Consider the following 13,201-nt stretch of genomic DNA (forward strand, 5'->3'; position numbering starts at 1 on the left):
AGTTTACTCCTCTTCTTTCCTGAAGGATCAGGAAGGCTTCTGAGGCAAAGGATCCAGCTTTATCTTAGACCGGGGACCTTGGCACTTAAGAAAGGGGTAGCGCTTGCCTGCGTCCTTGATCTCCATTAGGTTGAGTCATAAGTGACGTTCCAACACCACAAAGCTGGCCATAGCTCTGCCAAGAGACTGGGCTGTAGTTTTAGTGGCTCGCAGGGCCAAGTCAGTCTAGCTATGCAGTTCCTTAAACACGGCAGGGTTGTTCCGGACTCGTCCTGCATGTGGGCTCCGCCGGGGTAAACCACTCCAGTCCGAGCTCCTTGACTGCTTTTGAGAGGAGGCGGATTTACTCGGCGCCCATTCCAGCTCTAGCGTCACTCGAATCTCTAGACGGCAGGGGGGTGGGGTTATCCAGTGAGCCCGACCAGTCCTCCGTGTCTGAAGCCGCCAATGACATGCTGTCATCAGGGAGATCAGATCCCCTGAACGAGACCAGGCTGCTCGTGCCAGAAGAGGGGCGCTTGACTGCGCGGTAGTAGAGCACCTGAGAATTCTCTTGGGGAGAGTGAGGCACACGGGAACTGTGCCGACGTGAGCTCACATGTTCCCGATCTCTCAGGCCTCTGGCTCTGCTGTTTTTTCCTCCGAGGTTCCTGGGAGGAAGAGAACAGGAGAGCGTGAGGGGCGGGACCATTGTCTGAAAATTAAGCGGTCCGCGAGCAGAGAGAGGTGGGACTCATACTCTTGCAGTGAGAACAGCTCGTCTCAGTGAGCGCAGCTTCTGTGTGGGATTTCCCCAGACAGGTGACGCACTCACTGTGCTCATCAAATGGGTGCAGGGGTGCCCTGCACGTGCCACACTCGTGGTGCAGCATTTGCAACAACGCCGCATGAAATTTGCTCTTTTAGAAATGCCGAATGGCCACAGGGGAGATCGCTGAATCAGCTCGAGTGCAGAGAACTGTCAATCCGCTTGCTTGCAGAGCGCCGATCAGTCAGCTTGATAACAGGATAGGAATCTGAGTTCCTATGGCAGAATGTACGACGCAGTACGATTGAACCATGTCGATAAGGAACATGTGTTAGTTTCAAAAGAGTTATTTTACTCAGATTTGCCAAAGTGTGGTAAAGTGTGAGAAAAAGAGATCTCGTTATAAACTCAAGTATTTCTAGATAAAATTTTCCAAACACCAAATCTCTCTGGTAACCAAATGCAAATTTCTCTAAATGAACAATTACATAGGTTATTGTGTTTTCTCATTATTATTTGCTGATTAATTTTGTTGTAACAATGCAGGCAAACATTATAAATGTTATTCACTGGTTTCAGGATCAAAATGGATGCTGCAATGGTTTTCGTCTTAGTTTTATATGTACAGAAATGTGGTTAGATCTGTTGGGTGGATAAACAGCTTCTGCTGGATGTTTGTGGAACGTTTTTTTCTCTAAGTACGATAAACTCCTGCTTGTGCAATTTAAGAGTGCACGCTTTCACTGCGTGATTTAGCCTATTATAATGCAGTTTGAATTCCCCCAAACATCAAGATATGAGGATGATGACTTTTCATATCTTTTTACACTTATGTCGTAAGACCATGTTAAGCAATATCACACGAGAAAGAGTGCTGTTTTTCCTGAACATCAGCATGATTGTAAATGTGATACTGTTTTTATGTAAAAGTTCAACAAACAAAAAGTTAACAGTCTTAGACACAATATTACAGCTTAGACACAATATTGTCTGGTTTTGCTCTGTTTCACAAAGAATATAGTTATATCATATAGGCTACAAACAAATCCACAAAAGAGCAGTCACACGTCTCTGAGAAACTCACACACAGCAGTGTTTTGTTTGTTTTAACGAATTGGGTGAGTTAAAGATGATTCAAAGACCCATTATTAAATGCAGTCACTTGCTTCGTTCCTGAATCAGTCGGTTGTTTTGAACGAAATTCATTCATTCATGACTTATTCATTAAGACAGTGACTTGCCGCCACATACTGGTAGTTTTAGTGTCATATTTAAAGTATCATTTTTTTATTTTTTTTTATTGTTTTAATATTTTTCAAGTTGTATTCAAAACAATATCAACATTATTGTCACAGTATGTTCAGTGTGTTTAGTTTTCATGGACTTTTAGTTTGTTTTCATTCATCTTCTGTGTTCCTTGTTTGTTTGCATCAGCTTTGTGTCATTAATCATCTTGTTTGAGTCACTATTTAAGTTCTCCCTTTACATTCTGTCAGTCTGCACTATCTGTCTGTCTGTCTGTCTGCCTTTTGGGATTTACTACTAAACTTTATCTGGAACAAAGACATTGTCTTCGACTGCCTGCACACACCCGTGACAGAAGACCGAATCAAGAAATGGATTATGCAGCTCGATTTGCTGCTGTGGCTCTTGAGAGCACAGATTTTTTTGTCTTTTTCTTTAAAACGTTTTTTTTTTTTTTCATCTCGCCATCACCGGCCCCTACGACGATGAGACCCTGGAGTCACTGTTCTGGATCAGGGTAAATTACCATCATCCCGTTGACCTCCCAGACACCACCGGTCAGAACTGGAAAGAAGCCATCATCCAGTGTCTGGAGAGCGTCCTTCCCCGATCCAGAACACAGCCAGACCCAGAGCCCGAATCACCACCATCGACCGCGGAGAAATAGTGTGAGTCCCCCGCAGACGGAGAGCTACCCCCCGCCTGAGGACAGAGCTGCCCCTCGTCCTGGAAGTGGAGCTCCATCAAGCTCAAGGTTGTTAAAACTGCACCAGACGCCAGCTGTTCAACCTCCAGTCTGTAGGCAGACTCGTCACCGTCCTGGATGAGGCCGATAAGTGTGGTGTCGTCTGCAAACTTCAGGAGTTTGACAGAGGGGTCTTTTGCGGTGCAGTCTTTGGTGTACAGGGAGAAGAGCAGTGGAGAGAACGCACCCCTGGGGGGCGCCAGTGCTGATTATGCAGGAGCTGGATGAGGATTTTGCCTGTCGGTTAGGAAGCTGGTGATCCACTGACAGATGGAGGCGGGCACAGGGAGCTGGGTTCATTTGGACAGGAGGATGTTTGATATGATGGTGTTGAAGGCCGAGCTGAAGTCCACATACAGGATCCTCACATAAGTCCCTGGTTTGTCCAGATGTTGTAGGATATAATGCAGTCCCAAGTTGACTGCATCATCCACAGACCTGTTTGTTCGATAAGCAAACTGTCCAGCAAGGGTCCAGTGAGGTCCTCCAGGTGGGCCAGCACCAGTCTTTCAAATGACTTCATGACCACAGATGTTAAGGCAACAGGTCAGTAGTCATTCAGTCCAGTGATTTTGGGTTTTTTTTGGGACGGGGATGATGGTGGAGCGTTTGAAGCAGGAAGAAACTTCATACAGCTCTAGTGATCTGTTGAAGATCTGTGTGAAGATAGGGGCCAGAAGGCGGACTTTATGCTGACAGAAGATGTTAGGTTAGAATTTCAATGTGACGCTTCAGTTAGCACTGGCCAGATGATGGCGCTATGTACAACTACTGTTGTGGCAAAAACAATATATTGTTTTTAAAATTGTATTTTAAAAGATATTTATTCTCTTGCAAGAGGCTTAGTCACAAAATCACAGCAGCTACCCCGTGACGTGAGCAAGACCTGACCCAGCCCAGGAAATTTCCTTCTTATACTCCTTCTTCAAGGTCTTTCCTCTAGTTTTCCACTCACCCAGCATGGCCAAATCTAGCTGAACCATTTGTCTTACTGTGTGTGTCTTGCTTACGCCAGGTGCACAAACATACATAAATTCCAGAAGAGAAACGAATGCTTAAAACCACACAATGTCTAAGAAAGTTAATGAAAAAAAAGTAAAATATCAATTTTTCTACAACACTACTTTTAGGCATGTATGTGTCTTCAGGCCAGGGCATTTATTAAACGTGTGAAGTGTGGGGGAGATTGGACATTGTATGCTTGAGTTACAACAACTTCCTGTTTTATGCTGATAATAGCATGCTTTAGCACTTAGCTAAGCACATGTGTTTCAACTAGAGTTTTAAAAGAGTTATTTTGCTCAGATTCACCAAAATACCAAAGTCTGCAATCAGGGCTGGACTGGGACAAAAAATCAGCCCGGGCATTTTGGACCAGACTGGCCCACTATATGATCATAAATACCACCCATCTTTGCACGCCCTTAAATATATGTGTAGCAGGTTGATTGGTGGTGTCATCACACCCTTTGGACCAATCAGGACGTAGCTGCGTGCTATATGGGCAGAGGGTGAGAGCTCTTGACACTACGGTGTTGTTGTCAGAGGCACACTTCCGCTGTGGGTCCTCTCGCGTTCGTGGGGCAGCTGGTTATTGGACAGGTAATATAGCGTGGTTAACTCTCTCACTGCTTAGAGACCTTGTTAGTGTTGCGATGGGCATTACAATGTGCAATGTCTTTTGCAGTGTTTCTCCTGTCATAAACCCGACCTTTCCTGCAACGGAACCGGGTTGTGTTGTGCTGCTGGTAGGTTGAATCCGTTTCCTCTTTAAACATTTGCATGACCTGAGTTTAATGGGCCGTTGTATTGTAGGCTTCGTGTAGCTGTACTAACGATACGATTGGTGTATATATATATATATATATATATATATCGCCTATAGATGTGCAGCTCCCTGATAGGTATGTATGTATGCAAGCCGGCATTGCGTGTATGTTTAATCGTGCTTTGTTATTAAATGTGATTTGTTTATGTAGCCTACGTCAGGACGGTGAAGCACGTGTTGGCGCCGGTATCTGCATGAGTCTCGTCCTTCCCGCCCCGCTGCTGTTTTGTCTCTACGGAGTGTTTTGTCTCAATTAATTTGTGTTCAACAACGGACTGTTAACGGAGAAAGCTATATGAGCCTCCTCGGGGTTCTGAACGCCTCGACGCACTTTACAGCGCGGGACTCGACGCGCAATTGGGCGTTCGACCTGTTTGTATTTTAGTGACTGTTACACAGAAGATAACTTTGCCTTTCTGGGTTCCGCCTGTGTTTATTTATGTGTATGTGCGTGTGTGTGTTTGTGAGGGTTTTGTTGTTTGATTATGATTAAGTGATTATGATTAGTTTAGATTTCCTTTTGATTTAAGGGGTTATACAGATTTTCTTTGTGTTTGTTTCCATTGACTTATGGTTTCTTGTTGATTCTTTAAATTTACTTTATTACTGATTGAGTGACGTTTGATTGTTTATATTTTCTTTTGATTTAAGTGTTCATAAAGAAGATTTTCTTTGTGGTTGTTTTCATTGATTGATGTTTTTGATTCTTTATTAACTGAATGCTTTTCTTTTAGTGCTGAGTGCCGGAAGTGGTGGTGTCGGTGGTGTCTCCTGTGTGCTGTGTTTTTCCCCTTTTGGTGTATTTTGAGTTTGTTTTTGTTTTTTTTGTGTGTGCTTATGTGTGATCAGGGAATCCTTAATCCCTGAGATCCCAAACCTTTGACCCGGTTTCCTCCACTGGTAAGGCCTCAGCACTCCCCTTTTTCTTTATTCTCTTTATTTAGTGTGAATGGTATTTTATTCTTGCTGTTCATTTTAATGGTATAAATAAAATTATTGTTGTTTTACTGGAATTACGTCTCTGGCTTCGTGCATGAATCGAACCTGTGAGCTTTTTGTAAATTTGGAGGTTTAATTATCCAACTAATTTAACTCTACTTCCCGGGGTGAAATTCCGTGGGTGGCGTAGTCAGTTCCCTTAGTGCCACTTGCCACATATGCATACCATCTCCTATTCCTTAAAACCACTAATGCCGTATAGGAACGAGTGAGTTAACCGATGAAATAAGTAAAAATTTGACATTTATTAATAGTTGAACTATACTCCACAGTAATGAATCCTAAAACAAGCTATAAGCTGCATTGGCATAGCAATACCAGTGTTTCTTACAGGATTTTTGGTAAAACTGTGGTGGGTGACCTTGGTCCTTCTAGGGGGGTTTGGGGGCATGTTCCCCCATAAGAAAATTGTGCATTTTACAGTTTTTACCAACTGCTTACACACCAAATCTTTTCATGTCACACGATTTTTGAAACCTCACTCAAAGTGCAAAACTACATGCCAAATCTTCAAAACCATAAGCTATTTCTCAGCCTTTGACTCAGTTTTCAATTGCATAAAACACTTTTTGCAAAACACTACACACAATTCTCTACCTAAAACACAATCTATCAAGAAGTGACTTGCTTTCCTTTTCCAAACACAACCAATCAAAATGCTACACTTATTCACCAGGGCTGCGTTCAGCCCCGGCAAAACGTTGCACAACGTTTTTTTAAACAGAAACGGTGATGCGTTGAACACACTGTTCTGATGACGCAAGAGTTGCAACTATGGCAGCTGAGAAGGCTCATTCTTTGTGTTCTTTGTGAAGAATTTTCTGAGCCTGATGAAGTCGGTATAAATATGTGTTTAATACTACAAAATATGCTCGATGTTACAGTTACTGCACTTGCCGCCCAGAACAAAAGAGAACATCCCAATCGAGTGAAGGGATTGCTGAAACTGAAATGGAAGCACACATCTTACCTAATTCAGACTAAAATACATCTATTTAGCCTCACATACTGACTTTATTTGTAGGTCATACTGTTTTAATACCCTGTATTTTCTTTCTCATTTTTAGGAAAAGCACTTAATTACCATTGTTTATTTCTATACCAAATGTCATACACTTGCAATGAAGCTAAAAATATAAACAACTACATCATTATGTTGATATCCTATATTTTTACAATAAAACTTACGACAAACATGTCTTCTAATATCCTCAGTTGTTGCGTATACCGAGCTGCATCGAACACATTTGTAAATTACTTTCCTTGAACCCATTGTGCGAGTTCACTTTAATACCGCGTGCTTTATATACATGTTGCTGCTGATTGGACTGCAGTTCTGACACACCCACCAAACAAGAGAAAACGTATCTCAAACCCCGTTGCACACCGGTGCACGCCGTCCTCAGGAAACATGACGTTCAACCCGGAAACCGTAGCAAAACGTTGCGCACCGTTTTGAACTTGAACATGCCCCAGGTCACACAGACACACTCCTCACATGTGCAAACACTAATTGCTTAACTGATCACTAACCAATCACTGCTTTACTGTAGTATAGGCCTAAATAGGTCAAAGGTCAGATGATCTGTTTTGAACCCCCCCCCCCCCCCCCCCCCCCACACACACACATATTTACTGTATTCTAAAGAATATACTTTTGGTTTACAGTACATATGTTTATGGTTTTGTTGTATGCTACTGTAAACAACAATAATGTTAGACCTAATAAATATTTTCTGTTTCTACATTGCATTGGTGTTTACAGTGTACTTGTTATATCAGATTACTTTCACTGTAGAACATTGTATTGAAATGTAGATATAAGCCTATGAAAGACCAAAGAGCTTTAGATTTAGAACAGCAGTGCTTACATGGTATATCCAACAATTTATTATTATGAAAGAAGTGTTTGCCATTTGATGCAAATGCTTCATTCTGACATGGGTTTATGGCATTTTGAATGCAGTGTTGCATTTTGAAGGAGATGTGAGGCATTTTGCATTTTGTGTGTGCAGTTTTGAGAATTGTGTGTAGAGTTTTGAAAAAAGGAGACTTAGTTTTGAAAATGTGTGTAAGCAATTGAGTTATTGAGTTAAGCAATTACACCGGCACAAACCCAGCACCGCCAATTAAGCAAAACAAAACAAAACGAATGGGCCGCCGATGTACACATTTTATGGGCCGTTAAAAAAAAGAAAAAATAATAATAAAAATTATGTATGAGTATGAGATGTATCGGCCCAAAAAGCACGTCGGCCCACCAGGAAAGTGCCCGGTATGCCCGATGGCCAGTCCAGCCCTGTCTGCAATCAAAATATCTGATTATGAACTCAAGCTTTTCTCATAAAATTTTCCAAAGACCAAAACTTTCTGGTAACCAAATGATATTTCTCTAAATGAACGATTACATTTACAGGTTACTGTATGTTTGCATTAATGTTCACTCATGAATTTTTGTAAGGAAACCTTAACTGGACTGCTATTTTCCTCCTGGACGGCAGGTGGCGCCTCTCACCAGACTCCTGCTGAACACTACCACTCATTATGCCTGATGCATCACACCTGTATCTTGCCCTATTTAAGTGTGTTTGTGACATTCCTTAATGTTCAGTCTTGAGCCTATGTTATCTGTTGCAAGCTAAGTCTGTTAAAGTTTAAGTCTTTGGACCCTTGTGTCTATTTTTCTTTGTACTGTTTCTTGGAAGCCTGGCTTCTCTTGATTTGTTATACTTTATATCAGTAAAGATTGTCTTTTGTTGAAGATCCATGACTTTGAACACAACAGACCCGGGTTCAATCCTTACCTAGAACAGCCCCATTATAATTTTGTAGTAACAACACAGGCAAACATTATACATTATAACATTATATTTAGAGCTTTTGAGTCATTCCACTCCACACAAAACATCTTTACACTGAAATAAAGTGAATCCATCAACAGTCAAATAAGAGTCAGAGGTCAATTATGATTGACAGCTCACAGCACTAAATAACACACCAGTAGATACAGATATCTAATCCAATATTTCACTCTTTTGCTATTAGTTTTCATTCAGGGCCAGAATTCATTTGAAAATGTAAGATCAGCAAAAGCTTGTTGATTTCCGTGATGTTAAAGGAGACGGATGTGTGAGCGGAAACTGACTGAGGTTGGGGGAGGATTCACACACAACCAGATAAATATCTCAGTTCAGTCTTTCAGAGCAATCTGAGTGTTTCACACATTAAGAGTTACTATCGTGGGCTTTTCAGTGAACCGATAAAGAAAATGTTCCTCAAATTAGTTTTGCTCTGTTTGTGTTTGTGGCGTCTGGATGGTGAGTTTTAAATGTGTTTTTCTGGTTTCAGTTGTTTCTGTTCTGATGTGATAAATTACTGGTTAAATTAGTCAGAAAGGATTAACATTCACTGTTATTCTCATATAGAAACAAATAATGTGTGATTTTGCTGAGAGTTAACTCTCTTATTTGAGATTAAAGTCACTTGATTATATAAAACTGTTTTAACTATTTCTCATTTTTATTCATCATCTTTTGTCTTTGAACTGCTGCAGAATATTAATCACTTCACATTTACATGATTAAAAGTATTTTAGTGAAGCTTCATCAAATCAACATCAAGTGATTTTAAAGCTTTAATCTGTGAAAAACTCTGTTCTTCAGGAGTGTTTGGTGAGTCAGTGCCAGTGAAGGAGGGAGATTCAGTCTCTCTAAACTCTGATCTTATTAAAATAAAGGATGGTGATGTGATTCAGTGGAGGTTTGAAAACACTTTAATAGCTGAAATCAATGTAACGGTCGACAGAATCACTGTATATGATGATGTTCTTGATGGGAGATTCAGAGACAGACTGAAGCTGGACAATCAAACTGGATCTCTGACCATCACAAACATCACAACTGAACATGAAGGAGATTATGAACTACAGATCAACAGTGAGATTAAGATATTTGATCTATATGTCACCATTCTCAACGGTGAGTATCTCTATGTCCACAGTGAGTAAACCTTTTGAGTGATACAGTCCCACATTTGGGATTTGGAATGTTCAGTGATGATGTCACATAACTGTCAGATTCAAACTCTTCAGACAATTTGAACTGCGGCGCAAACAAACATGGCGGCGCCATCTCACATTTTAAATCAAGATCATGACGGTTCGCCATGGAAACAATAATGGGGAAACATTTTAAAATAAATGTCGCCTTGAAAAAACTCACCCAGTCAGAATCACACGTGAAAGGGTTAAATAGACTATTAGTTTCACCTGTTTTTAATGACAAAATTAAATTAAACTCCTTTTTTTTTATGATATTGTTTATTTCAGTCACTCTAAACTCTGATCTTAGTAATAGTAGTTTATAGTAATCATCAGGATTTTTAAATGTATGCAATGTTTGATAGAGAGCAAACGCAGTGTTGACAGAGCCGGGCTAATATGATCACACTTCCTGGTTCTAGTAAGAGCTCGAGCTGCTGGAGTTTGCTTGGTAACGCTTTAGATTACAGCTCGCAAAGAACTGCGTATTTAAAACTAATTTACAGTGTAACTTTCTGTAATTATAGTGAACCTACTACAACATGTAAAGTTTTAGGAATAAAGGGGTAATAACCAGAAGAATTAACAAATTATTTATACTGTCGGTATTTTAGAACTAAGCGTTACTTATTCTACTATTATAATACAACAATCTTACATTTGAGAGCAATATAGCGAGAACATACACTGCAAACCTTTTTGTAATAACAGTATACCCAAGGCCGCATTAATGCACGGGCTTACCTGGGCTGAAGTTCAGGGGCCTCCCAAGTTCAGGTTCATGATGAGCTGAAAAGGTCATATTGTTTTGTAACTTGTCAGGTTTTCTGTCAATCACTCTAATCGCACGTTACATGTCTGCTGATTGAGTGACCCACGTGGCCCCATAAGCCCCGTTCACATACCCAGCGATTTTGTCACTGTATGTCGCTAGTCTCTAGGTGTGTTCGACATCGGCTGCGACTGGATGTAACCGATCGGCGAGAGTAGCCGCGTGCAGGCGGGGAGGAGCTGCAAACGGAGACGTGAAGTCGGACACTTTCTGGTTCCCGTAGTGACCGCTCACGTGGTGTTTGCATACTTTACCACAGCTGCAGTGAAATAAATGCAATATTTGCCAAATAATACACAGATGTTTCAGAGACATTTTCATTCAATACTTTATGTACAGCTTTATACAGCGTCTGTTTGAACAAGAATAAAGTTCAACATAAGCTAGGCTACTATCAATGAAGTGGAGTCTACGTTTTTTAAGCAGTTTTAATTTGATAAACATGACACAATATAACATGACAACGACATGAAAAGAGTGTTCACTGTTATAATAAACTGATTTGAGAGCTTTAGAGGAACTAAAGGTGTTCGAAATAAACACGAAACACACGTGATCGTTGTCATGCGGTGAATCCGGCCAATCGTGGAACAGCTGCGACGTCATCAGCCGCTCTTGAGAAGCTGCGCTGGCTGAGTTCTCCGGCTACTCTCGAATTGCTCGCGCGGTACTTTGATGGCATACGTCACAGTCACGTGGCGTCGGCGCTGTATCAAGTCGGACAAAATTTCTAACCGGCATGCACTGCTTCAAGTCAGCCGCCGATCGGCCTGCGCAGAGCTGCATGAAGTCGAACAAGCCTTCAGTGAAGTCGCTTGTGGGCGTTGGTAGTGCTGTCACTCTAATGTTATTGGTAGACTGGTCGTTTGGCCACATCTATACAAAACACCATCACAAGTGATACAACTATATTATTTTAATTTGACTAGGAATTAGGCTCAAAAGAAACAGTATGCTGTTGGAAGAATGTTTTTATATTACCACACAGCAGTGTTCAGTGGATTAACATTAGATCAATCTACAAATTAAACTCACTCATACTGTCATAAATTACTAAAACGTCATCCGAATTTGACAAATAATAAATTTTCTTGTCCCTAATAGTCAACATAATGCAGGGGAAACTGTAAAATGAACTGCAGCAGTGCTAAACTTGCATCATAAAACTACAACACTCAATCTATAAATGTATGAATTAAACTCACTGAGACTGTCGACAGTTTCTTTACCATGCATCATTTTATTATATCCATGTTTGTGGTTAGTTACAGTTAAATCATATAAAACAGTGAAATCGCCCTCGAACTCTTCTGTCTTGCCTGCACTGCACTTGGGAGGTGAGCTCCACTGAAAGGCTTCTTTCCTATTGGTTGTCGCTCGCGAAAATCACTTCTCATTTGCATAAAGTTGAAATTTCTGAACTGTAATGTAGATTACCTAGATATTACACTTTTTTTAAATGAGACTCTATAAATCGAGGGGATGGGGGACCTGCAAAACCTCTCAGCCCCGGGGCCTAACATTAGGTTAAAGGCAGGGTAGGTAAGAATTGTATAAAAAACTTTTTTCAAATTTTTTTTTTAAACTTTCTTTATATATCAATACATAATTAAAATGTAAGTACTCTGAAAAAGACAGTATACAAATCGAGTGACTCTAGACCTTTTAATCTGCAATAAACACAGCTACTTATTTCCATTCGGGACGAATGAAATGATTGGCCGGGTCGACTGTCACTCTCCCTCGCTACCATGGCAACCACCCCTGCATGCGCGCTCAGTGCACTCGTTTGACTTGAAGAGGGGAAGAGGCACGGAGAGAGACACGGATCGCAAGGAAGAATCACAATAATGGCTGAGAAAGAGCAGTCACAATTCCCAGTACCTGCATAAAAAGTCAGCGAAGGCAAACAAGGCAAAAAAAAAAGGAACTAGTAAGGTAGAAAGGTAGGCTACTTGTCACCGGAGTGTAACGTTTGTCCTCTTCAGAGCAGGCGCGTAGCCTAGCCAGTAATGGGCCAGGGCGGCACTGGCCCTCCCACATTACTCACTGGCCCGCCCAGGCAAGTTTGATCAAAATACATTTTTAGTTTATTTTTATTATTCAAATGTGTTTAAGAAAATATATTAATATAAACCTGATTTATTGTTGACTGGTGTGTGTGTTTAATTTGTTTTCCGAATAAAATGGAACTGTTGAAGCAAGTTGTATAAACCCTCTCTCCGGAACGTAATTGGTTGCTATGGTTGCTATAGACTCTCTGGCGGCGGGATCTGGGCTAATTTTGGTAGCTGCTTTTTAGCCAAAAAGTTATTTGAAAAAGAACTCTGTGACTCTTTGGACTATGATGAGATCATTTCTGTTTTCAACACTAAACCCAGGCACTTGCGTCTTGTTTTGTAGAATGAAAACAACAAAGGTAGGCCTGTTGTTTAACTAATTTTCCTTAATTTTTGCCCGTGAAGTGATTTAAGGCGAGACACGGCAGGCAAAAACATCGGGGTTTTTTCACTGGTCAATTTTGAGATTTTGGGCTATTTGTCTTCAATGCCTTTTTGATTTGTCATTTTGGTCTTTATTGTACTACATTTTGTCTATTTGCGTCTGTAGATTTCTCCTAAATTCAACAAAAGTTGGCGTTCTAAATCAATATGCTGCTCCACGATCGCTGTCTGCACCTGTCATCACAAACACAGTTGAAAAGCTCTGTTTTTGATGATGTTTTGATTCAGCCCAACACTGTTGTTGATGATTTGATAAGATAT

The 13,201-nt window shown here is 40.8% G+C and overlaps 1 protein-coding gene across 1 annotated transcript in view; it reads left to right on the plus strand.

The window, feature by feature from the left end:
• Positions 1-13,201, plus strand: part of LOC309474891 (uncharacterized protein) — a gene marked incomplete at its 3' end in the record, with an annotated part of 100,865 nt that overhangs the window by 84,360 nt on the left and 3,304 nt on the right. Inside the window, exon 4 of the mRNA XM_082137510.1 lies at positions 9,325-9,542. Within this exon, the coding sequence (XP_081993636.1) occupies positions 9,325-9,542 (218 nt within the window). The remainder of the gene's footprint in view (positions 1-9,324; positions 9,543-13,201) is intronic.

Source organism: Leuciscus leuciscus (genome assembly GCF_965113295.1).
Source record: "Leuciscus leuciscus genome assembly, chromosome: 15".
NCBI lineage: Eukaryota > Metazoa > Chordata > Actinopteri > Cypriniformes > Leuciscidae > Leuciscus > Leuciscus leuciscus.